The sequence below is a fragment of the Puma concolor genome, chromosome B1 (assembly GCF_028749965.1).
Source record: "Puma concolor isolate L17-30 chromosome B1, mPumCon1.1.hap2, whole genome shotgun sequence".
Taxonomy (NCBI): domain Eukaryota; kingdom Metazoa; phylum Chordata; class Mammalia; order Carnivora; family Felidae; genus Puma; species Puma concolor.
This window is the reverse complement of record NC_141670.1, coordinates 1,053,736-1,081,150: the sequence shown is the minus strand read 5'-3', so window position 1 is coordinate 1,081,150 and position 27,415 is coordinate 1,053,736. Positions and strand designations below refer to the sequence as shown.

Sequence of the window (27,415 nt, the reverse complement as noted above, 5' to 3'; positions counted from 1 at the left end):
CGGTTTGCTGGTTCACGACACGGTGGCGCTCCCCACCGTGGCTCCAGTAGGAGAGGGAGGGATGCGGAATTCCACAGATAAAGACCTCTGGAACTTTCCCCACGTAAGGACACAGGAAGGCCCCGTACACGGAGAAGGGACAGCCTTGTGTGGCACGTGGGGCAGCGCGGGACCAGAAGCCACGGACGCCCTAACGTCTGGGCGGGTGACAACCCCACAGCAACAAGAACAGAAAATAACCACCAAGTGCAAGGTGAGCACGTGCACAGAATGAGTGGAGCCAGGAGCCAGAAAGGGCAAACATAATTATAAAAGAGGATTCTTTTGAGAAGCAGAGGATTCTAAATTATAGGTCTAAGTCGTTCTGTTTTGTTTCTAGCAGGATAAAACAGCACCTACTGGGGCAAGACCCTGCACCTGCCTCTAGGAGTTTGTGGCCCACGGGGCAGACCAGACAGAGCCCCCGTGAGCTCTGGGATGTGTCCTTCTCAACACAGCCACACCAGCGGCCAGCAGCAGGGCGCTGTGACACACGTGGTCTCCCGCACAGAGGAAGGAGGCCCGGGGCAGGATCTGGAGGACCTTCTGGAAAATGCTAGCCCCGGCCCCACTCTGCCCATCCCCCTGCCTCCGCACATGCTCCCCTGCCTTCCGGTTAGCCACTCACCATTCAAAGCCCAGGCAGATGGCCCTGACCTTGCACCTACAGCCTCCATCTGTCCCCTGCCCTGGGGCTGCATGACATTCTGGCTCGTCTCCTTACATGTCTGTCTCCCTGTTGGACACGGGTCCCGAAGGGGTTTGTCGCTTGGTCACGATGGTCCCCTCACCTCATCAAGTCAGACCGGAAAAGAGCTTGTGGGATTTTTCAGTTGTCTCTAGATCATTAAAAGTGTAAATCCTGAACCCTAAAATGTTAGTTCTATGCCAAGGACCAACAAATAGCATGGCCTACATCATCTGAAGCAACCGCTCAGACTCTAGACTCCGTTTCAGGATCCCGCTCCTCTCGCCTTGAAAAAAGCAGCTGGCAGGATGGGACAGATGACAACCCCTCCCTGCGACTATTTCCAGTCTCTCTTGTCTGCGGCTTTTGCCACCCACAGTCCCTTGCTCTGTGGCCGCTGCTCCTATCCACCTGAGAGGAAGCATCCAGGAAGAGTCAAGATGCTCCATCCCACTCGTAAGGGAGGACGTTTATCACACAAGGTGTGGGCACTGAGCCAGGCCCTGCGCATCTCGCCCAGTTCCCATTTCCACTCCTTAGACCCCATCACACAGTGATACTGCTGTCAACCACCGTCCCGTCTCACAGACAAAGATGCTCCGGCTCCAGGATGGGCGGGCAGGCGGCCTGGCCAGCACCCCTAAGCACAGGCACGCGATGACGCCCCGCAGCGGGGAGTCCGGCCGCTCTGCATCCCAGAAGCATCCGGGCAGCTGTGTCGCAGACACCTGCCTGACACAGCACGTGGGAGCATCCTTGTACGGCAGCGAAGTTGGCCGCGGCCACAAACCGTGGAGGGAGGTCTGTCCCGTCGTTTGCACGCCCAGACTGCCAGGCACGGCGCCGTCACACGGCATCACCACGCGTGCCTGAAGGACCACAACCACCGTTTCTTCACTACTGGAGGTAAAAGCTTCCGCTGGTCTTTTTCTAACGGCTGCAGATTGCAGCGAATGAGCGCAAATGAGCGGGACGTGACGTCGCCTGTGTGCGGAACGAGGTCAGAAACTGTGAGGTGCCCGCTGGGGCTCTGGGACGAATCGTCCCCTTCCCCCAATCTCTGATATGCTGACCGTCCTGGGTAAACGTTCCCATCTTAACTCCTAGCTACGGGCCTGTCTTACCTGTGCTCACCTTGGGAGCTCCAGTCCCCACCACAGGCTGTTGGGTGTCCAAATGCTTGTGCGTGCCATCCTCACCTAACGCTGGCAGAAACTTCTGCTCAGGTTTGAATTCTGTGTGAAATGAATTCACACAGTTGAGAATACCTTGACACGTGGCCCACAGAAGACTATCTGTGTGACTGAGCGTATTTGGTGCCATCTATCCTTGGAGGTCTGTTATTTTGTTAACCGTTTGGAGTGACAAGTTAGTGGTTCCGAAGGAGGTCCCATCCTGACGACGTGGCGGGGGACACCCCCAGGCCTTTCTTCACTGCACGACACGGAAATGTCCTTCCCGACGCTGACGGCTCAGACACCGTACCGACAAATTACGGCCCAACTGCTTGCCAAACAGGGAAGCAACATATACTTAACTCCCTCGGGCTTGCTTGTAGGGTGAGTCACTGGGCCTGTTGGGAGGTGCTGTGAAATTTCACGAGGCCTCCAATGCTGTTATTATCGTCCCTGTTTTACATGCAGTTACCACGTGGCCTGTGCTATTCTGGTGACACGATGGCATCTTCAAAGTTACTAAAGAGCTACCCCTGTGGCTGCATCTTGATAGAGCTGCTGAGAATAACTGCCTTGCACTCCGAGACCACGACCCCCCGAAACCCACTCCTGTTTCCTTGACTGTGGCCTGAGCTTGCTCTGTTTGATTTGGGAACAGGGTGAGAATGAAAGGAAGACACCCAACGTCTCTCGAGTACCACGTGGTATCTGGGGCAAACTTCTAAGATGCTGGGCTGCGGGCCGTGGGGTGGGTGCTGCAGGCAGGCGTGGAGGCTGGAGGAGGAGTCACGTCCAACATCACAGGAAGACTGGGATCAAGTGCAGTCCGGGGACCCTGCGGCTTGCTCCTCAGAGAACCTCCAAGACGACGTCGACCCCTTAGGGCCAGTGCAGGGGACGACTTTCAAAACTGCCCTGCAGACATGCTCACAGCAATCCCCCCGGGACTTTCCTTCTCCCTCAGGGTTATTGTGAAGCTCCAACAGCTAAGTCTGTGGGCGCTGCTCTAAGGCCCACATACTGGTTACAGTGCGTGTGGCCGAGAGCATGACCGCGTGCAGGACCGCGTGCACATAAAGGTGATGGAGAAGCACCCCAAAACTCCTTCTTGACGTGGTCACACTTCTGCCACTGCAGATTGTGATAATAACAAGGAGCTACGTTTGCTATTCCAAGAGCCCCCATATTTTCCAGATGCTCTGACACCATGGAACCCGTGTGAATAATCGCCACGCCACGTGCTCTGTGGCCAGGCACTGCCCTCAATGCCTCGGACATATCGATCCATTTTAATCTTGACACCAGCCCTGCCAACGTGCCCTCACCAAACCTTCCATCTGACAGATGCAGACGCTGAGTCACGGAGGGCAGTGGTCCGGGAGGTCACCCAGCTGAGAAGTGGCCACGGCAGGACTTGACCCCAGAAGGTGGTCTCCAGGGTCCCAGCGCTCAGCCTCCAGACCCTCGTCAGCACAGGGAAATGGGAAAGGAAGTGCTGGGGTGGGGACCCGCATCTGGGGGACATGGTTGAGGGCAGGTCCAGATGGAGCCAGGACTCCATGCTGTCCGGTTCCGGAGCACTGTCCATGGCTGGCTTGAGCCTGTCTGTGACTATTTAAACTATGCGCTGGGTCTCATGGCATTTCCTCATGAGCTAGTTGCTGATTTTTCTCCCATGAATCTTGTATTCTACTGCTTTTCCCTGTGGTTTGGTGTTTTGTTTCCACCATCCTATTCTATTGAAATAGGGATCCAGTAAGTGACCGACAGACATCGGGATGTTCCCCTCGCGATCAAACAACCTCTATATCAAAAGACTCTCACAGCCACTCAAGTGTCCTGTCTGCTCGCGTTTAATGGAAACGTTTGATCTTACGTTTGTGGCACCGCTGGGAGTCACCCGTGTCTGCGGGAGACCTAGTGTTGCTGGAAATGCCGTGGCACCGAGAACAACTCAGGATGACGGCACTGAGAGAAACTCAGCATCTCACAAGGCAGCGCACTCACTGACCCACACCCCGTGGTCTGGCAGACAGAGCCTCAGAGGCCCCTGTGAACTGAACCACATCACAGGAAGCCACCTCTCGCAGGTTTGTGTAAGGACACGTGAAGTAAGAGGACAGCAGACAGAGTGTGGCTCACAGGAGGCGCTCGGCAAACTGCAGCCACCACTGTGATGACGGACAGCAGCGCCCTGGTGTTTTCCTGGGAACCAAGTCGCTTCAGGACCCGCTGGGCCAAGCCCTTCGCTCTGCTCTGGCTCCAGACAGACGTTTACCTCCTTTCCACAGCGTACAGGGCTCTTGGTAATGTGAGGGGGACACGCGTAACTCCTGCGGGGGATTCTGGCGCACAGGGAAAGGCCCAGTGCGTTTGGATTCAGAGGGAAGAGCCTGGGTCTGTGTCTGCCTCTTCCACTCTCGGCTCTAGGATTTGGGGCCAAGCAGGCAACTTCCGCAATGGCACGAGCACGTGTCTAAATGGAGCAGGGCCTGGAGCTTGGCCAGCACTCACCACCGTGGGGTGTCTGTGGCGTCACGAGGCCCTGCCTCTCTCCCAGACTTCGCTCATGCCATCTCTGCTCCTGCACCGTGCTGTCTGTCCCTTCTATACCATGTCCGCTCAGCCCCTCTCACTGCCTCCAAGGACCGTGCAGCCCACCCCCAGCCTAGGGCCCAGCTGGAAAGTCCTCACTTAATCTCCAAGACTCAGTCAACCCTGCTCTAGAAAATGCTCATGCACGACATCCCCCCCACCAACTGCCCAGAAGGAGGGGACACTTCTCCCCATGTGTCCCGCGGGCCCCAGTGGGCAGTGGTTTCGGCCACACCATCTGGTCCTGCGTCCCACACAGCAGCCTCTGCTCAGACAGCCCTGGGCGGTAAGGGAGAGAGAGCCCAGCTGAGACATGACAGCACGACGTCCCATGAGCTCTCACACTCGGGGTCACATTCATCCTGCCGTCCACCTCTGCCAGCCATGCCCATTTTCACGGGGTCTCCCATCTTGAACGAAGGAACCTCAAATGCCTCGTATCTTAATACATGATGTCATCACTAGTTTATCTTGAGATTTAAATTTTCAAGTACATGTTCTGGTATAGTTTTAGGTTCTGGAGTGAGTGATACACGCCTCACAGGCTCCTGGACAGCACGGAGAGGTGGCGCAGCTTCAAACGAAATGCAAACACACTCCATTTCAGTTCGATGCCCGCCACATAACAGTGACGTGAAAAATACCAAAGTGACATGAATTAGATGCTCTTATTTCTACTTTATGAGTAAATAAGTAAAGGCCCGGAGACGTGAAATAAATTCACCCAAGGTCACACAGCTAATAAATGGCAGGGCCAGGACTCCTGTCTCCTGGAAGGCTTGCAAACGTTCCCTGTTCTGTGCGTCTGTTAATAACGATGCCATAGCGTGAACAGGGACTGAGTGCAATTTGCTCTTCCTACCTCACAGGGGGCCCACGGCCTCGCTGCAAACCCTCCCTCGGCGTGCCCCCCCCCCCCCCCCGCGTGTTGTTCACTGTTTCGTGTACAACAGGAAGGTACCAGCGGCCTCTGCCTCCATAGGCTGCTGCCATCACTAAATCAGAAGTATATTTTTAGCACTTGGAATCCGTTCTGGTGCATAAACATTGACAACTGTTTTCAGCAGTGTGCCGTGTAGACCAGTGGAGTCCACTAATTAGATCAAATGTTCCTATCAGGAAACACACTTGCACACACACACCAAACACCAACCAATCTGCGATCTAAAAATAAATCATTGGGCAGATTACAAATTGGCCATCTTGGCCATTATAATTATTTTCTTTGATCTGTGAATTAAGACGGCTCTGGAGTCCCTGCTCTGCTGAAACCCCACATCTTGTGTGGCTTTCGCACTGGGGAGCCCTCCGTCCTAAGCCCCACAGCCACTGCCCTACCAGGTGCTCCTTGCTGGGTCCCCAGACCACAGCCACTCAGCCAGCGCTCTTCCACGTCCACCACAGACGTTGTGTCTGCCCCCATCTCCACTTGTCTCTTCAAGGACATCAAGCCTGAATGCTCCCTGTAGCATCACTGCCCCTGCCCCAGGCGGAGCCCAGGCTCCTTGCACTGACACCTGACCATGGCCACCGTGAGCTCTGTTTCTCTCCAGTGGCACCCTGGCAGGTGCACCAGAGAAGTCCTGCACCTGTGCGCTCACTGATCCCGAACGTTCCTGAGCCATGACCATTCCTACTTTGCTAATGCTGTTCCCACCAGTCTGTGAAACCCACTCTCCCCTTCCACCCTGCCCAGGGTCACTGCTCTTGGGACTGAAATTGTCTGTCTCTGGCACACACTGAAAGCACATCACATGCTCCGTGGCTGGGATCACTGATTTCCATCTTACTTGGCTTCTAATATTATACACATTACTTTTCCCAACCAGACTGTAAGACCCATGAAGATAGGAACTTGACCCTGAAACATTTCTTTAAATTTCTTTAAAAACAAAATACCGTCTCATATATACAAAGTGTCCCCAAAATGTCTTTTTCCCCAAAATAATAAGACAAATGACCTGAGAACATCTACAGGAGGCCTGCAGGTTGGTTACCTGGGACGAGCTGGGTCAGGAGCTTGGGGAACTAGCGTGGGTTTGGACAATGATCAGCTGTATCCTAAGGACTGTGATGGACTGTGGTCACATCACATGACACAGCCACATTTATACGTGTGGGGATGTCATGTGGCTAAATACTAAAGCACCATGGTGTTTCTGGATTCCAACTCAGCACACTTTAATCTGGGGCTACGCCAATGTGCACCCTGTATTAGTAACGCTGTTAGACATTTCTAGAACCAAACCAGAAACCTGAACTTCTCTTCATTCGTGCCTAGCCCATCCACTAAACCTCCTCAGCAATCATCACCTGGGCAGAGCATCTGGAGACTGGGCATATAAGACCTGTTTATCTTTGGGGTCCAGCTTGTCCATAGGACAAGGTCTTCAGTCTTCCCTCCTGATGGTTAACTGAGTTGTCAACTCAACTGAGGCACGGGGAACCCAGACATGTGGTAAAACACCCAGTGGGTGTGTCTGTGATGGTGTTTTTACATTAACATTGGATAGGTAGACTGCACAAAGCAGACTGTCCTTCCTAACATGGGTGGGCCTCGTCCAATCAGAAGAAGGCCTGAAAAGCACAAAAAGGCTGAGCCTCTCTCCAGTAAGAGAATTTGCCCTGCCCACCAGCCTTCAGACTGACGCTGCACCATCGGCTGTCCTGGGGCTCCAGCTTGGTGACTCACCTTGCAGATCTTGGAGCTGCCTCCCTCCATAATTGTGTGAGCCAAGCCCTTATAATAAACCTCCTTCTAAATATATACACTTGCATGTCCTATGGCTGTTTCTCTGGAGAACTCAGACTCACATGCTACTCTATGGCTCAGAGAACTCAGCAGACACGTCCATTCTCATAAACAGTCGGCTCTACAGTAATGACTTGTCTGCTGCCATCTTCCTGCACACCAGCTCTCAGATCTGGGTCAAAGCCTTGTTTTCCTCTCTCAGCACCCATGCAGAGCCAGCATCCGACACACACGGTTGTGCAACGGGCAGCTGCCTAAGCAACCAGAAGCCTCTGAGAGCAAGGACTGTGTCCTATAGACAACAGTCCTCTCACATTGTTCTAGCTGGCCCTCAAATACCTGCTTCCCCAGCTGCTCTCCCCCAGCATCACTGGTGAGCTGGTTCAGGAAGGCCAGCCAGTGAGCCGGGAGCCGATGCCACGCGCTCTAAGTGCCCGCCTCCCAGCCTGGCCCCTCCCCCACAGTGTTACTCCCTTCCCGCCTGGCAGAAGGCCAGCCTGGCTGGAGGCGGCTGGTGTGGTGTTGTGACCCGCACAGCACCGCTCCGCTCCCCCTTGAGCTCTGCCTTGTGTGGCAGCAAGACCCCAGTGGCCTGTAGGGAGGGGGAAATGCCCACTCTGCCAAGCAACAGCCATGAAGTGAGGGCAATGGCAGCCTCCTGCACAAGTCAGCGTCCAGGAGCTCAGCGGTCTGATGCTGTGTGTGTGAGGAGGACGCTCCGTTCCATTTGCCACAAACAATCAGGGGACCTCAAGGGACTAATGTCAGGTGCCCTTCTTGCACATTTGTATCCAGAACAGGGGGATTTGCACACGCTTACACGGTACCTGGAACAGGACCGTGGGAGGTCACCTACGTGAGCAAGGCACTAAGGGCACATAACCTAGCATTGCACGTGCAGAGTGCCATACAGAAATGCTTCTGAAGATCAGCTCCTCGCCCGGCACAACCCAGCAGGGGGATGACTCTCCCCTCCCCCACCCCCGACCTCCAGGATGCATTCATGAACTTGCAGCCATGAAACTCCTTCCTGTCCTTCAGCCACATTATTCCACAGTATCTACATTCACCTAAAACATGAACTTCTATCAACTCATCGCAAACGAGGAACAGGAGAAACACGCTCTGGGTTGCACAGGAAGTACCAGAGTCATGGGCCACCACGCGGCCAGGAGGAGGCAGAACCGAGTGGCCACAGTCCCTCCACATCAGCCCATGGCGCTCCGGCCACGACCCATCAGCAGCTTCCTGCTGAGGACGCGCTTTCCAGAGCTGCGGCCCATCTTCATGGAAGCAACGGGCTTTCTCCCTTCAACGTGGGTGTTTTCGCACCGTGCATCCTCGGGACCGGGTAATGTGATGTAGCTTTCATTCATCTCACTGCAGACCACGAAAACAGTAGTAGGACGCCTCCCGCATGCACCTGCGCTAAGTGCAGGCTCGTTTGAGGAAATCACAGCTGGCTCATCCGTGGTGACCAGAAGGCCCACGCGGGGGTTTCTGGAGTGTAGACAAGCTTGGCACCATGACTAGTGTGTGTGTTGTGGGCACAAGCACAGCCAGTATCTGAGCACTTTGCTGGATGTAAACTACATACCACTAAACAGAGCACATTTGGCTTTACAAGAGAAATGAATCATAATTTCTGTCCTCATTAGTTTGGAAACAATGAAGGACATTTATGTCACTGGGAAGGCATATCTGTTTTGATTTGATTATTCAACTTATGGAACTGATAGGAATATAATCTCAATACTCAATAACCCTTTGTGAGTATTTCTTCATTCAAATCAAAACAAACGACGTGATTCTTCACTTTTATTTTGAGAGAGTGCATGAGTGCAGGATGGACAGAGAGGTAAAAGGGAGAGAGAGAATCCCAAGTGGGCTCGGCACCGTCAGCACAGAGCCCGACACGGAGCTCAATGTCACAAACCATGATGACATCATGACCGGAGTCGAGTCGGGCACTTAACTGACTGAGCTACTAGGCGCTCCGTGATGTTTTCACTTTTTTTCTTAATGTTTATTATTTATTTTTGAGAGAGACAGAGCACGAGCAGGGGAGGGGCAGAGAGAGAGGGAGACACAGAATCTGAAGCAGGCTCCAGCCTCCCAGCTGTCAGCACAGAGCCCGACGCGGGGCTCGAACTCACGAACCACGAGATCATGACAGAAGCCGAAGTCGGGCGCTCCACCAACTGAGCCACCCAGGTGCCCCTGTTTTCGCTTTAATTGGCTAGTAACAAACACCAAATATTGTAGTTGCATTTCCTCAAACAAGAATCCAATCTGTATTTCTAAGGGGATGCTTCAATTTTCCATCCACCAGTCACTGTTTTCACATACTGATGTGTGCGCAACAGCCAGAATTGCACGTGGAGGGATCCTTAGCCTATTTATTCTTGGCGATCGCAGGGTGCACATTTAAGGGCATGCTACAGACCCAAAAATACTTTTCGCATTCAGCTGAGAAAATTTCATACGCACACTTACATTGTATAAAACTATTACGACTGCCTAAGTGTATGCTAACGTAGTAATTGGCATTCTGGTATCATTTCATGTATTTTAGTAAAGCAAACTCTGACTGCAAGAGACACAGGAAAGCAGAATTATTGAAGACGATCCTGCATAAGCACCTTGGAGAGTTAATTACACAATACTGTATTTATTTCACCTTCCTGAATTAAGGAGAAAATATATTTTTAATATTAATAATACCAAATGAATATTGATAGGATAGTAAAGGTGCAGAACTCATTCTGTCAGGGGACTCCTATGCAGGACCGAGACTTGCAGAATCTTGTTTAGAATCAGGGGAAGGTGTGAAGAATGAGCTGTGGAGTCCTTGGAAACAACAGGCCATGTCTTCTCACCAGAGCTACCAATTGACGTATTCCCTCAGGTGTTGCGTGCTCCACGAGGCCTGGCAGGAGAGGATCTCTCTGGAAATCTGGGTTCCCATCCTGACGCTGGGTGTACCTTCTCTGAAATATTAAGTGATCACGGCAACAAGGATATGCATTGCCTTTTGCTTTCTTTGGTCATCCAGGGGATTAAGAGAAATTAAGTATAATAAAACACTCTAGGCTCTTTGGCACAATACAAGGTATAGAAAAGTCACCTGATACTTCTTTTTACCATCAGTTTAAGCATGTGTGTGTTAAACTTAACTCCTGACATAAACTGGCAGTTTTATTCAGAGGCTCAGAATAAATGTATAGGGACATCCGGCAGGTGAAATGGAGACATAAGAGCAGGCAGGCGTGTCTGCAGGAGCAGAGGCTGGCTCGGGCAGTGCAGACCACCCCTCCTAATTAATATAAGGAGCAGTCCCAGGGGACTCTGGAGGGCTGGGCAAGCGGGGAACTTCCTGTTTCTCTTGTAGCTAAGGACCAAGTGCTGACAAGGGTACACCGTGACCCAGGGTCTTTCCCAGAATTAACAAAGCAGGGTCACAGTAGGATTCTTGGTCACAGTGGAGAAAACTCACAAGCCTGAAGTTGCAAAGTGTCCCATTTTGTACCTTTCCCCAAAACGATTTGAGGAAGTTGGATGGCAACTTAATTCGTGTTTAGAATCAGGGCAAATGATGTGGTCCTTAAAACTCTACCTAGAGAAGAACAAAAGCAATGCCCAAGCCTACATAAGTGTTTGTCTCTCTCTAAATGCCACACGAAACCCCACGCTGTTCTGGTCTAACCCCATCACTAACTGGTCTGTACGTCTGTCTACGTCAGGAAGGGTTTCCACACCAAAGCAATGGCACAAAGGCAAAGTGAATGGGCATCTGCCTGTGAATCCACTCGACCTGATGGAGGCTCACCCTCTGCAGGCCACCAGCTGCTCTAGGGATGGGCAGGGTTGTCCTAATGGGAAAAGGGTGATCACAGTCCTTGACGGCAAATGCCAGGAAGTGGCAACTCTGTGAATCACCTCTGAGAAATCACCTGGGCATGCACTCCTGGGCAAACCATCTCCCCAGAATTCACCTTTTGTCGCCTCCGAGCAGCCCTCTGGGGTTCACGATCCTCTCCAGTGAGGCCCTGGATCCCTACTTCGGTAAGCACCCCTGATACTGATATTCACTGGTCCCTTCGCTGGCATTTGGCCCACGTGCCCTGTGATGAGATGCCCGGGCCCCAAACCATAACCACAGCCCCTCACGTACAGACATTTCCCTTCAAGATGCAAATCACCGAAGCATCAGGTAAGCCTCTAAGGGCTTTATCCATTTTCTCTGTTTGAGACTTAAATGTAATGGAAATAAACGTTGGCCAGGAGGAAAGGCACAAAGAAACAAAGCCAATATTTGTCAATAAACTGCCAATATTTGACATCACCATCCTGCGTCCAGAAGTGCGTGGCCACGGGCACGGACTTCGGTTTGCATGGATATCGGGGGAGAGTGAGGCTGCCTCCTGGCGACAGATGGTACAGCTTGGCCAGGAGACCACGTATTTCTCTATCTGGACCTGATAAAACACTGAGGTTTGCCGATGTAATTCCTCCCCGGAGCAAAAAATACTCCAGTAACATACGGAGAACAGATAAATAAATATGTGGCTTTGGCAAAGGATCCAAACTAAAGTGCATTCGTGGGACACAAGGCATCCAAACAGCTGAGCTAGGGGAGAAGATCTAAATGCACCCATTCAAAATCTTAACTCACTGAGCAAAGATCATTCACAGGACCGGGGCATTTAGACAAAATAGATATACATATAGTTACCAGATGATAAAGGACATTTTCAATGCTCCAATGTTTGTGGGCCCTGCTCCTGGGCTCCCACGGAAGCCAAACTCCAACATTTACCAAGGTCAACATGACTCGGCAAAACATCCAGGCACGGGCTCCATTGGTGCCCTGAGCACATACTGTGCATCCGCTTCGTTAAAGAAAATAACCAAAATGGAGCATTCTGAACACAAAAGATAAGAAAAAGGAAGACATTTCCCAGGGTCCGTAAGATTAAAGCATACAGTCCTGCAAATACTAGAAATGGAAGGACTGCAACTTTCCCAAACATCCTTTGTGTAATGATTTTTAACCTTTTATGGAAAAAACTGTATCACCCTACACCAATTATTCCCTTTCTGAAGCACTCTCCTCCTTGTGACGGTTGTCTTCTGGGCAGCTATCCTGATGGGCTCAGAAGGAAGTCCCTTCTGTCCTTTTAGAAATTCTAAAAGGTTTGTTTTTCATCAACACAGATGTAATTACTTATATGTAATCATATGTGATTATGTATTGGACTATTATATTATATAGATTATATGTGATATAATCCCACATGTAATTACATACTATTTACATATAACTAGGTCATCAGACTAGGTTGACTATATTGCTATACGCCTAGGAAAGTAAAATTATAAAACCGTTAATATAAGGTCAGCATAGTCTCCAGGGCTGACTCTTCCTAGTTTCTACAGCCTGCCCACCACGTGTGTGAACCTGACCTGCGAGTAGGTCCAAGAACCCGCCAGGTGCCGCCCTGCTGGTCAGCTTTGGAGATGCTTGGCTGCATGTGGTTCTGACCCGCGTCTGGTCTTCCTGCCCCTGGTATCTCATAAGGATGTGGGTGAACGTGACCACCATATCCATCCCAGCTCAGGGAGCCCGAACGGGACTGGGGTGACTGTCACACACCCCACTTTCTGTCCTGCTCTGCACATAGGCATCACAGACACCTCCGGGCCATGTGTCCTTACTACTCTCAGCTTCCAGCCCCTTGAAGCAGCCCCAGAGGAACCAGAAGGGACACAGAGTTTTATAGGGTCTGAGCTCTGATTATGTCACTAAACCGGTTACCTTCACGAGGACCCTGGGAGGGCAGCATCTCGGAGAACCATCCCTTCCAGCTAGAATGGCTTATCGCTTCATCCGTCCATCTGCGCCTTAAATACTCAGAGCAGATGTGCAGAGTGTGACCTCACAGCTCGCAGTCCGGAAGACACGCTGAAACCAGCTCCCCTGGGGTGATGTGTCCTGGTGGGCTCTCCCACACGGCCCCACTCACAGCTGTGCCGGCGGGAGCCCGCCACACGCCCATGTCCGCACGATAGCCCGCGTGGATGCCGTGTTTGCAGGGATATAGGCTGGAAACATGGTCTGAGGCTAAGCTTGTCTACACCCGAAGTCCACGTGCCTCACAGGCCACCACACGCTCAATGACTGTAATTCCCGGCTCCCGTCAGCACAAAATCCGGGGAGAACGGCACACACCATTCAGCACTACCTCAAGGTGGACCCAGTGCCAGGTTCTCAAAGGTGCCCAGCTTTAGCCACATACACGGTCTCCGAGAGCTTGACAGAACGAAGTCACGGCAAAACACGGGGATGGATGTACTACCAGCACCATCTAGATCTCTCAGTCCCCCCTCACCCCTGCACTGAGGGACTCACAACCAGACTATCAAGTCCCCGCTCTTTACGGGAGCCTAAGTGACACGTGACATGCCACTGTTATTGCCACGAGTACATCAGGTGATCAAATTAAGTTTGATAATAGACTTTTCTTCTGTAAGTGAAGCCCGTTTTCGCCCCCAAATACAACGCTAATGCGACTTTTACAGCTGTTGCTGTTCACCCAGGTCTCTGGGGAGACGTGCCACAGAGACTCGCAGAAGCCACGCCCCACACGCACACGCACGCCTGGGTCTGTCTTGACACGCCAGGGCTGAGCCTCACTCTGCTTCTGCAGTTTAAAAAAGTCAAGGACACAAAAACATTTCCATGCTCATCCTAGGTTGCCAGTAAGTAATTTATGGCCCGTGGCCTAAGTGTCATTACAGAAATTTCCATAGTCAACAAAACAGATTCTCTGAGACCTACAGGCAGGAGGTGTTGAGCAGGTTATATGGGGGGGCGAGGGGGGGCCTTGATTGAGTTCATGAATTTATTTTTGTGCTTTAATCTGAACTGTCTACTGTTATCTGGCTACTCTGTGGAGAAAACAATGCAATTTCTGTTCCCAGGGAAAAGAGAGACATTGATGTACTTGTCCCCACAACAAGGGTGGGTGGGCAGCAGGGCTCTGAGCGCCACCTCCTGTGAGTGGCCACAGCCTAGTGTCCCGCCCCTCACCCACGAGGGCCCCCCGCCGGCTGCGCACCTAGAGGAAAGGGGACAGCGCGCCGGGTCTCCCTGATGTGTGGAGAGTCCGCACCCCACCCCCCACCCCGAGATGCACTTCTTCCTCACATTGTCCCGTCCCCCTAGATTTCTGGAAAACCTGGTTCCCAATCAGCCTTCCACACTAGCTCAGGGTCCACTGGGTCTCCCTGACCCGGGGCCACTGTGGTATTCCGACTGCAACTCTGACCCCACACGACCGAGGAATGTCTCCTGCACCAGCGCGTCCCTCGAGACGGGTGCCCCATAACCGGCCCACCACAGACACATACTCCATACCCGACCTGGCGCCCCAGCCCCGCATGGCAGACGGCGGAGGTCTGTCAGGTGAACGGACAGAAGCCTGGGAGGCAGCAGCTGCAGACGTCCCTGGACCAGGAATTCAGTCACTTTGCACAGCAAGTGCCCTGAAGAATGCCACCACCATACTTACAAGGTAAGCTTAAATTATGTCCCATGTACTTTCAGGTTATCAACTCAGTGTGGGTCATTTAGAATCATCTAAGTCCAAGGAAACAAGGTCGAGCTTCATGTTGAGGACGCCCGGGGGCTGCACTGTGCTCGAACACCAGTCACGCAGCCCAGCTGGCTGAGAGCCGGGCCTGTGCCCTCTGCTGCCCGGCTGGGGCCGTCTTGCTCTGCCGCTCCCCACGATGGCACGGCAACGGCACGTGTGCGTCTCTGTCCGCGGCCAACACTGCGGTGGCCAGAATGACTGAGGGAAAATGGATGTGAGCAATCGCTTTAAAGTGCCTGTGTGTGTCTGACTCCAGCAACCCACATGTGTGTTCCAGCTCCTGAGATCTCTGGCTTATGAGCAGTCTCCTGGAACCAAAACCTTCGAGTGATAGCTTCCTGCATAATCGACGTACATCAGGAGGCTTTCACAAACGCTTCTTCTTTTCTTCAAAACTCAGAAGCTGCTTAAATACCATCATCCACTCATGGAAAGTGAGGAAACTATCCTGATCATGACTGGAGACATTTTGTTTTTGACCTGAAAGATTGCACTGCCATATGATGTCCTGGAACCTAGTGTTCCCAGAAAAGATAAAATAATTAAACCAGACACCAGCAAACGGGAGAAATGTTTCTTGTGAGTGTTCTCGCTGTCTATGAGAACACCAAGGCAAGCCATAGCGTGAGGTGGTTCCCCCCGCCAGAGGAGACACTCCTGTGAAGTCTTCCCCCCACTGCACATTCAGAGATGGGAAAACCCAACAGTCAGAGGGTGAACCACATGGTGAACTCCAAAATCAAACTGGCCCTGGGCACAGGGCCGGGTTCGGGCCGAAGAGCAGGTCTACAGGCAGGTGCACTATGAGGGGCAAAAGCTGGTGACCTCGCCTCCAGCCCGGCCCCCTGTGGGGAAGAAGGTGGGGATACAGGCCGTGCTTTAATCCAAACAAGTCCTGGGAAGGGTGGCAGGGACCCCGGGCAGCTGCCTGGCCATGGGTGCCTGACCAACAAAACTGCGGGGTCCCCTCCTCACATGAACCCCAGACAACAGGGGGTTCATTAATTACCTGGGGAAATCCCTCGGGAACGTCTCCTCCCGGACTGGCCAGAAGGAGAAAACCCACAAGGACAAACCCCGGGACAACAGTCACAGGCTTGCCCGATACAGTAGGTTGCCATCTACAAAGTAGCAGAAGTGTTAAACTTTCCTGAAAAAAATTCATTTTCTAAAATGTAACAGAGGGAGATACAGCATTTTAGAACTGAAAACCACACAAGAAAAATCAAAGTAATAAGAGCTAGAAGTTGTGAAAATCTGTCTTTTTTAAATAAAAAATATGCATGATATTGTTTGTAAAATATGCATAGGAAATAACTTCGCTGGAAACATAATTTTGACAAATAAAAGTGAGAACTTTAAATGAATGAAAGTCCTGGGGCGCCTGGGTGGCTCAGTCGGTTGAGCGTCCAACTTCGGCTCAGGTCACGATCTCACTGTCCGTGAGTTTGAGCCCCACGTCGGGCTCTGTGCTGACAGCTCAGAGCCTGGAGCCTGCTTTGGATTCTGTGTCTCCCTCTCCCTCTGACCCTACCCGGCTCACGCTCTGTCTCTCAAAAATAAATAAACATTAAAAAAGATAAAAATGAAAGTACTACTGAGCGCCAACGTACAGCATCTAAGTGATCCCATTAGGGCAGGGCTCACGTCCTATTTCCTGCGCTGAGACAGTACCCGGCGACAAGGATGCACTTGAATAAACACCTGATGAATGAATTAGTGAGTTAATTTAATTAGCACAATGTAGTCCAGGCCAATAACAAGTGAACAGACGGACTCTATGAGAGTTCACAGTGGCTGTGCTCTAAGTCCTGAGCCCACAGCACACCCGGTCAGAAGGTTCTGGGTCCCACTGGCTGTGCCAAAGGAGGAGGCCCCCACATAAGGAGCTGGGGTGCGGAGAAGAGTGGAAATCAGCCCGTCCAGACTGCTCCTTGCGCACCTTTGTGCGAACCCTGCAGGCCCAAGGGTTTGTCAGGCTGAGGATTTGCAGATTTGTCCTTCCAGAAGCCAGGGATGGGTTAAAGCAGAAGGCAGGCTGGTTCTGCCCGGGGTGGGAAGGTCCCACTTCTCCCCACCTCCACCGCACCTGCACTGTATTCTGGCCACCAGGAGTCGGAATGAAAACCTTTGCAAGATACGTGGTGGAGATGCGCAGACTTGGGACCTAGCTTTCGGGTCGTGTTGTGTGCAGACATGCGTGGGTCATTTCCTTCCCTTCCCCTCCCTTCATCCTAACGTCCAAGTCCCTCTGTCACTCAGGCCCTAAAAGATGCCCCACGGACACTTTGGCAGGACCCACGGCCCCCTGTCACCTGGGCTGGCTCTGTCCGTGGAGACCCCTCCCACGGGGCTGTGCCCAGGTCGTGCACACATACAGGAGAAGCTTGGGTGGTTGGAGTTCTGGGCTCCCACAGAGGACGTGGCTCCAGGGGCCAGTGGGGATGGAGTTCCTGGGGGAAGCATCTTGTGAAAGGACAGCACAGAGGAGTAGCTGATGAAGTGAGGGTGGGACGGCACTGAGGTCCGTTCGGGGCGTGCAGCACAGACAGCACCAGTGCGGAGCAGATCCGAAGCCTTCCTTGCTGTCGTCCGTCTGAGCCTCGTCTGCAGGGGCACTGATCCCCTACTCACCCGGCCACTGAGGGACAGAAGGTGGAGTAACCCTGCACCTGGGGAGGCCACGTCACTTTCACAGATGGCATGAGATGTGCATGGTCTGTTCTGCGTCCCCCGCCAGGCCCTCCTGCTGCCCGCTCCTGGCACTCCCTGCTCACAGAGCGCCCTCCACCGGGACCACTGCACACATCGGGGTCACCCTGCATCCCGAGTACGTAACTCCCGCTCACATCTGGAGCTCGCCCCCACGGGGCAAGGTGCCCAGGCGGCTGTACAGAGACCCGGTCCTGGGAAGTATTATGGGACTGGCCCTGGGGAGGGCGAAGAGGCTGTCACACTTACAGGCGGCAACGTCACTTGAGATTCTCCGGTTCCAAAAGTTTAATATCTGACACTTTGATCCCACTGGTAAGAGATCAGACCACTGATACCACGAAATCTGCCATCAGCACTTTCCAGAGGCCGCCACAGGTCCATGTCAGCACCCAAGTGAGAAATTCTGGCTCGTGGGCTCCACTGTGGCAGATACTGTGCATAATCCAGCCGTACAAACCACACTCAGACCGTCATGTCAGAATCAGGTGCTTCTGCACAGATGTTCGCTTCCTAAGCTACATTATGGCTCTAATGTCACAAAATAGAAAAGAAGTAACACACTAGAAAGTCACTGTAAGCTTCGTGAGCCCTAACACGGGGCTGAAATGTGTGTACCCTCATATTTCAGATTTATACTAAATATCGCATATGATCGTGAGATTATTGTATGGTTTCTATTCTGAAACTTTTAAAACTCACTTAATCTTTCCTGTATTGGGGGTTTCCTTTCCTAATAATACAGGTGAGTGAGTCACGTATTTTTCTTCCGTAAAGAGGAAAGTGATCGCTGTAATTGATTGGTTTTCCATCGATGAAAACACAGCTCCTCTCCCTGACGTTAAGGCATCTCCACCGTGGTTGTGGGCATTTCGGCCATGGCTGGATTTACAGCCGTGGGAAATGACGCCCACCCTCGACAGACAAGCTGCTGTACAGATGCTCTTCCCCCAGAGCGGACGACCCGCAGCCTCCTCTCCGCTCTGCGCCTGTCACCCGTGCCACCCCCGACACGCGGAAACTGTAGCATTAGCTCAGGCACCGCAAATGCTGCCTCCCGCCTTGCCCTGGGGCGCGGGTTCAGCACCTGCAGGGCAGGCCGGCCCCATCACGGTCTCGCGTACCTGCCTGCGTGTCTGCCCACAGGCTGGCACCCCGGAAGCATCGACGTTCGGCTCCCTGCAGAACAGTTTGCCAGTGGGCAGCACCACGTTGGCACAGGGGTGGCTGGTGGGTTTTTCAATGTGGATTTGAAAGTGTTTCCACAAGGGGGTTGGTCCTTCCGTGTGTCCAGACCCTGACCCTCCCAACCTCACGCTGAGGCCACCTGCACTGTCTCTAGCAGTTTTGTGGGTGTTCCCGCTTCTGGATCCTATTACAGACCATCTCTGATCGTTAAGCTGAGAGGCTCGGCAGAACTGACAGCCATGACCCCACCGGCCACCCACGCCCCAGCAGCACCTAGTGCGTGCCGGCTGCATCTCAGGCCCCGGGCATGTGACGTCACTTCGTACATCTGTGAATCAGCTACTGGTCCCTCCACGAGCCCATCTCTGCACAGTGGGGGACACAGGTGTGCTGACAAATGGCCATCGTGCCGACCATGTGTCGAGCTAAAACCTGATTTATTATTACTGACAATTTATAACCACCACCATAAAACTAACCCTGTCCTCCCAGGCCAAGTAGAACCCCGATCACTTCCTTGAATGCCATCAGTAAGACACTGGGTAGAGATAAACCCATCAGATATTCTACAGTTATAGAACATTTGATACCCCGAGTGAGAATCCTAATACCGTTGTCTATTTTTGTGATAACGCTGGGGGAAAAAAAAATAACGTGTCAAGTGAAAAACCTGGGGTGTTATTCAACTTACCTGGTTGGTGGAATGAAATTTAAAAACAAACGTGACCAAAATGGAAACAAAATCAAGGCTGGTCCTCAAGACTGTGGAGAAAGTCAAGCCTCCATGCTTCCCAGAGAGGTTTTGTCGTGAGAAGCCCCAGGGCTGTATGTGGCTTTGTGCTTTGAAATCTGTGCCACGCTGACTTCGAGCCCCTCACAGCCCCGTGGCGGGCCTTCTTCAGCACAGACTGAGGCAAAAACTCACGATGCCAGGTGGAGAGACACCGTGGCTTCTGGAATCTCTCTGTGTAAGAACTAAGTTGTTGCCTCAAAACTCATAAGCTGATGAGAGTAAGATCCAAAGCAAAACACATACGTACTGTATCCTTCTCGGTTTATAATACAAAACAATCACAAAAGATTCCCCTGATGGAAAAGAAATCTCCAAGGCCGGGGAAGATCTCTCATGTACACTTCCCAGAAAACCTGGAGGCACGGCCCAGCTCCTCCTTGGCCTGGACCCCGGAGGGTGGCTGCCCCGTGGTCATGCACAGAACGGGGGCTTGGTGAATCTGGTGAGGGGAATGGCCGTCATCAGACTCCCCAGAGCACGGGGGAGCCACTCTGGTGTGTCAGGAAGGGTTCCCTCCAAGGTGACACACGTCTGAGTGAGTGCTTGGTACAACCGCCACCCCCCAAGTGACAGCCTCCATCTATGCTGCCACATGGTGCTCGATGGCAGGAGAGGGCGCAGGGCTCCCGGGGGCTGGCTGCACTGGGTCCGGCCGCAGGAGGTGGAGGCTGTCTTGTGGTCAGGCCCACGGGGAGCCCTGCCTCTGTTATCATCACAACAGACACAACGTGAAAGGCGCGCCATTCACTTTTACACACTTCCACACTCACACAATGCGCTTGAAGACTTTCCAAGTACAGAGGCCCCATCTGGGGCCAATGGCCCCTGACGCCTTCACAAGGGAACGGTGGCGCCCTCAGTCCCACTAGTCCCACTGTGAAGTGACACGGGGCATCTCAGGTCCAGTGACCCACAGAGTGGCCCGCAGAAACTACCAGAGCCGGGATACTGCTCACTCCTGAGGTCATCAGAAACCAGAGGGAAAGGCTTCACTCGTTTGCTGAATGCTTCACTAGAATTTCCAATTCATGACTGAAATCATGTACGCACAGCTCAGTACAGCTGTACTGACCACGTGTACGATGACAATGTATTTAAAGTGGACAAAGGATATTCCCAGTCCCATCTTGGGGGACTATGGATGCTTGTGAGTAAGCCGTTTCCTTCACTCAACCCTAGATGGGACACTGACCATGCAGGAGCTTGCTGGGTATGAGTGGTTTAATTATCACCTACAACTTACTAAAAACTCGGATAAGGAGAAACACTGAGTCACGTAAGCTCTGCACACACTAAATTCTTGATAACTTTGCACTGATTCGTTTGCTGGTAAGTGATACATCCCAGGAACTGAGACACATTCTCCTTCTCACAGAACAAACCAATTCTGGAAATAAACAATCTCCTTAAAAACTACTTCATTTGGGGTGCCTGGGTGGCTCAGTCAGTCAAGCATCTGACTTCGGCTCAGGTCATGATCTCGCGGTCCATGGGTTCGAGCCCCATGTCGGGCTCTGTGCTAACAGTTCAGAGCCCGGAGCCTGCTTCAGATTCTGTGTCTCCCTCTCCCTCTGCAACCCCCCACCCCCCAGCTCATGTTCAGTCTCTCTCTCTCTCACATACACACAAAAATAAACGTTAAAAAAATTTATTTTTAATGGTATCTTTTGTTTTAATTCTCATTTCTCTGGCTGCTCAACATTTCAAGGTATTAAAACTCACTCTCAGGGTGCCTGGGTGGCTCAGTCGATTGAGCGTCCGACTTCAGCTCAGGTCATGACCTCACAGATTGTGAGTTCAAACCCTGCGTTGGGCTCTGTGCTGACAGCTTGGAGCCTGGAGCCTGCCTCGCACTCTGTGTCTCCCTCTCTCTCTGCCTCTCCCCTACTTGCTCTCTCTCTCAAAAACGAATAAATATTAAAAAAAACCAACACCTTCATTATTCCTGATACCTTTTCTTCACAAAGTTTACCTGTGACATTTTCTTTAAAGGGCAAAAGAATAAGAGACATTCGAGAAACATAAAGTGACCATTTCATTTCACAGATGGAATAAAAACCAAGAACAATAAAAAAGTCCAATTTACGAGAGTTTCACAAGTAAATTTAGGGAACCCCGACATGTTCTGTACTCTTGATATTGGATATCTTTTTAAAAGTCATACACGTCCCTTGAAGGTATAAATGACAGGTCTACATCCTTCCCCTGGAGGGTCCCGGCACTGGCTGCCTCTCCCGGAACAGACCGCTCGCACCAGCGCCAACACCTGCCCGCTCCCTCACGCGCACAGACACACAGATAGGAACACGGCCTCCGTGGAGAGTCCCGTACCTTTAAACAGGGTCAGTCCGCGCAGGTTGCCCTTGATTTTAGTTAGCTTCAGCTCCATGGGGCAGGCCAGACCTTCCGCTCATGTCCTCTGTTAAATGGGAAGGAAACGTTCCACTACAGTGACCCCTAAAGTGATTGATACACAAGAAAATAAACTTTACAGTTGTCGGCGTGGACCACATCATGACACACTTTCAGGGGCTGGTGTGATTCTGAGCCACTGGCCTCCACGCGGCTGCTGGCGCGTGCAGGGGCACAGGGCAGTGCCACCGCCCTCCGTGGCATCGGCCAGTACCAGGCACCAGGGACGGGCTGCGGCTTTAAGAAACTTGGCAAAGAAATGGAGTGACTTCTATAGAAAGCCAATCGTTAAATTGTTGTTGTCCAAAGTCACGAAAAGAGCAATTTCTACGTGTGAAAATGTATTTCTCGAGTAGCTCATACCTATCCCCTGAAATGTACAATCACATATTAAAGCAACCAATTACCCAAAGCAACCAGGGTGTGGTGGTATCACTTGTAAATCAAGTATCAATTAAAAGTTGGCATTCTCAAGCACAAATAAAACATTCGACACACGTGTTATCAGGGTCACAACGGGTTACACACACACACGCGTCACGCACACACGCGTACGTGTGCGTACACGCACACAATGTCATGGGGCACCTGCTTTCTGCTCAGTGTCATGCAGCCTGGCACGGCCAGTTTCGTGCAGCGCCTCATGTTTTAAATTCCAAAATGTTGGCGGCAGCCACAAAATAATCGTATGGCTTACGACTGGGGACTCAGACTGACCAAGCATGGCGTTAGCGGCTCGGTGCCAACAGCACGCTGGGACGCAGCAGCAGCACAGCCCGTTAGGAGGAAAAGGACACAGACTGAGTCGGAGCGAGTGTCTGAGCCACGGTCCCGCGGCTCCATCCTGGGTGAGCTTGGATGGCAATTTAATTTCTTTAGCGTCCAGCGTCCTCACCTGTAGAAGGGGAACCTATCCCCGTGCTGGAACCTATCTCCCCTGAAGACCGAAAAATGTGGAGGATAACGTTTCACCCCCCAGAAAACCTAATGAGACTGAACTTAAAGGCACCTAACAGAGGCCCGGGACCCTCCACTCGCTAATAAATAGGAAGCCCCGCGTCCCTTCTCTGATAGAAATGTGGTTTTACGGGACGTGTTTCAGTTACGAAAGGCCACGCACGTGCTGGCAGCTGGTACTCTCTGCGATGCCGTTGTGTCACCTTTACTAAGAACCTGTCATTTAGCACCTTTGCCAAAGAGAACCGGCCTCTGGGAACGGCCGACAGATGTGGTGAGCGCACGTCAGCCCCGCCCCAAGGGCCGAGGTTCACAACAGAGCCAGCAACCTCTCTGCGACCTCCACGAGAGTTACTCTGAAGCGAAGATTGGTCAGTGGGGCCTGGGAGCGAGTGGAAGCAAACTGTAGACCTAAGGGGTTGACAGCGCACAAAGTTGGGATGCCTGGTTTCCGATCATGACCCCAAAAGTGTCTGAATCTCTCTAGACACACCGCGTCCTCGAGGGTGGGGCCCACGGCCATCTCAGAGATTTCTCTAGGAGCTGGCGGGTGTCAGCGGAACCACCAACCGACCTCACAACCGCACTACGTTGTTGGACGCGGGCGGTTCATCGTGTGGATGCACCGAGTGTGAACGTTCACTGGGCACGCAGTGCCGGCTGGTTCTCCTGCCCCCGTGTGTGTGGCCTGGGCCCGTCACAGACCCAGGAAGACCTTATTTTTTGCTACTCTCAGTAAATCCAAAAGCCCCGGAAAGACTGAAGGATAAGCAAAGTGTGTCAACACGTACTTGAGTAACTGAATGCCACCAAGGTCTTCCGCAAAGCCTCACAGACAGGCCAGAGCAGCATCCAGGTGCGGCCACAGCCGGGCCTGGACGGGGTCCGGGAGGTGAGAACCCGGGAAAAGGCTGTCAAGTTGGCTGACGATGACAGAACAACTGGCCCACTCAGGACTTGGAGTGAACACTGTGACCTTCCTGAGACTCAGCATCTCTGTGCTGAGGATGGCAAGCAGGAGGCCTGGTCTACCAGCACCATGTGGCTCCACGTCTACACCGTGTGGCTCTTAAGGAGGCGCCGCAGTGAGATGGTCCCGGCCTCTATCAGCAGCGCTAAAGCTGGAGCGCAAGGACCAGATCTCAGGACTTGGGGACAACGTTTTCTCTGAAGAACATGGGATAAATGAGCTCTACCGCGGTGCCATGGGGAAAAGAAATGTGCTTTGGAAGTTGGTACACCTGCCCTCTGCTCCTGGCTCTGCTGGTCACTGTCTATGCAACTGGAAAAGCTACTGCTTTTCACCAGTTACAACACGGAGACGAGCCCACGCAAGCCATGGAGCCAATGTCAGGATAGAGGACATTAAGGCGTAGCGTGCAGGCCAGTGATTGACTCAGGGTGGGGACTGGTCCAGAACACATGGAGGCACATGTGGATGCCACCTGTGCCCTCCTGGGAGGAACCCCACGCAAGGAGCATCCTCCATGGCCACTCTGGTCTTCTCAGTTAGGCAGGGCCGAGTGGGGAAGGGGAACAGACACGGAGCCCCTAGAACTCGCGGGAACCTGGTGAGGTCAGCTCCCAGGGCCCTGCACAGCAGGGCTCCCCTGGTGCAAAGTAGGATCATAGGATGGAGATGACAAGGAGGCGCGCTGTGCCCCGGCGTCCGCCTGGATGCTCCTCCTGGTGGAGGCTCCAAAGACAGCCCTTCACACCCGCACGGCCGCCCCCTTCAGAAAGGGCTCGGCTATTTTAGGAGTGTGACTCACTGAATGGAAGACGAGTAGTCAGGGCTACAGACGGCGAAGAACCGCAGCTGGGGAAACAGCCCCGGGCCATGCGAGCTTCCGGAACCAGGGCGTGGGAAGGCCACAGACTGCGGCTTCCCCAAGTTTCTCCCCATCGGGATGTGGCCAAGGGGACAGCCCCAGCAAAGGACTCAGGGGCCTGTGTCGGCTTCCAGGACGTGATCCTTCATGGCCACACCCTTGGCCACCACCTCTGTGTCCTCTAGTCCCTGCCATGTCTCTCACGTGCCCCAGCCACCTGGCCCAAATGTAGAAAGGAGAGGACTGAATGCAGGAGACAGAAGGGGGAGGAGGAGACAGAGAAAGCAGGAGGAAGCAGGGGAGGTGGGAGGGAAGGGACAAGGTATGTGCAAGGGGGCCGTGGTAACCCAGCACGGAGACCCCCAAAAGGGGCCATGCGTGTGAGATCGTGACTAGGACAGGAGGCGCAGAGACGTCAAGAGGTGTGTCTTATGGAGCCAGAACTGACCCTCTGAATGGCCCTCTGCAGAGCCGGCGACCGCTGAATGGACTTTGTTGGATGGCTGGGTGGCTAATTCTGTGAACACAGGGGTCTTCAAGGGAAGCCTGGCAATGTGGCCGTGTGTGGGCCATGTGGGCCATGTGCACACGAGTCCACGTGCAGGAGGGACCGGGGTGAACAGGGTGCCGGCCAACTTCACTACATCTTATTGTTAGCAATGGAGACGGCCACAGACCTAACGTGACCCTCAAAATGCACGTTGACACCTGACTCCCCCGTGTGCTGGCGCTGGGAGAGGGGCCTCTGGGAGAGGATGAGGGTGGGGCCCCTGGGACAGGACCCCACAGCCCCCGGCCCCGCCTCCACGTGAGGACACAGTGAGAAGACGCGGTGTGTGAACCAGACACGGAATCTGCCGGCGCCTCCGTGTTGGGCGTCCAGCCCCCAGACCACGGAGAAGCACGTGTTGTTGAAGCCACCCATCTGGGCTGTTATAAGACTGGGCTCGAGGGCCAAGCCTCGGAGATGCTGGTGGGCACGCGGTGCGCACGGGAAAACGGTGAGTGACAGCACCTGTCGAAGGCAGCCTGGCACGTGGACGGAGGCAGACGGTGTGGATGGCGGGGTGAGAGGAGAAGACAGTGGGCAGGCCAGCGGGTCTGGAGCTGAAGCAGCTCCGAATCCAGGTGGAGGTGCTGGCTTTGTCCTCGGGCTGTGACAGGGGCCACGGCCAGGCACCGAGGTTGGAGACACGTCTCATCCGTGCCTACGAGGAGCTAATAACGGAGCCGCGACAGTAGGAGAGCAGGTGAGCTCACCCGGGAGCAAATGCCACCCTGGAGCAAAAGCAGGGGCTGAGAACATATCGCCAGGGAGCAGCTCTGCGCAGGGGACAGAGGCGGAGAGAAATACGGGAGAGCACAAGCCGTGCAGGGTCACAAATACTGCACCCTGACAAGGAGGGATAGTCCGTGGAGACCCAAAGGGGTGGACGCCGGGAGAGTCTCCAGATTGGCCAGAACCTCCCAGATGACCAAACGGAGGCAGCTCTCACAAGCAAGACAGAGCGCCAGGTCAGGGTCAGACAGGAAGGTGAGGCAGAGAGCTCACTTGGGGACCAGCTTAGGGACAGCCAGCCTCCTGCCGTCCCACCTTCGTCCTGAGCCCTGATGGCCCTGCCACAGAGCCAACTCCGCCTTGGCTGTGGGGAGATGCTCCCAGGTGCACAGGGCCCCCACACGCGACGAAGCCTCGACGGGAGTGTGTAAGCAACAGAGCCCCTCTGAGTGGCCCGGGAGACGGACCGTCACATCCCAGGGAATCGTAGGAGCCGGCGTTACACGGCCATTCTTAAAACTGGATTCCGCGAACTTGCAACCAAATACACTACGTTTAAACAGAAGTAACAAACCCTCACACTCACACCCCCTCGTTACTCTGCATTTTATTGCTGGCCGCACCCCGCGGCTGTGTACCCCAGTGTGCCCATCTGTGCCCGAGCCAGTGCTCAGGGAGGCCACGCTGTTGGCCGGAAAGCGGCAAGGGCGGGAGTGTTTACACCACAGAAATGGGCAGAGTCGGGGCTTTCTCCATTATGGAGACACTTGCTCCGGGCACAGGGACCAGAGGCCCGTGCAGCTCTGTGGCCAGCAGGGAGCTCACGGGACGCTAGGAGACACAGCCGAGTTTAAATACCGCTTGTCACACAGGGATTTTACAGCCTGAAAAGCAAGGCCTCCTGGCGGGGTGTCTAACCGCCTGCCACGCAGAGGCCCCACCGGGTCCCAGGGATGCCTGGCCAGGCCCAGGGACTCGGTGCTGCTTCCTTCCTTCTCTGCTGATTTCAGCCCCGCTTGGAGGTGGTTGCCTAGCAACCTGCCTACACCGCAGTGCAAATCCAGTGCCTTAAATAAACTCCTGCAATACGTGCTTTTTTGGAAAGTTCCGCTGGACGTTTTTAGAATGATTTGCCTACGGTTTCTGAATGACATCACGGGTGCTGTAGGAAGTGCAGGTAATGGTACCCGCTCTGTCTCTGGTCTGAAAAAGCCTGGAAGGCCACCCCATCACTTGTCCTCACCGGCCTCACCCGGCAAAAGCCCGGTGACCTCCTGGGGAGACAATGTCCCAGGGAGGCTGCAGCAGGGCCAGGGGAAGAGTCAGGGGGGCCTG

The 27,415-nt window shown here is 53.3% G+C and overlaps 1 protein-coding gene across 8 annotated transcripts in view; it reads right to left on the bottom strand.

The window, feature by feature from the left end:
• Positions 1-27,415, bottom strand: part of DLGAP2 (DLG associated protein 2) — a 781,526-nt gene that overhangs the window by 397,920 nt on the left and 356,191 nt on the right. The window contains exon 1 of one of the 8 annotated variants that reach the window (XM_086703048.1): positions 21,932-22,034. The exons of the other annotated variants lie outside the window; for them this stretch is intronic. Coding sequence (XP_086559174.1) covers positions 21,932-21,989 — 58 coding nt within the window. The 5' untranslated portion in view covers positions 21,990-22,034. Of the gene's footprint in view, positions 1-21,931; positions 22,035-27,415 lie in introns of those variants that run through there. 8 annotated transcript variants of the gene reach the window in all.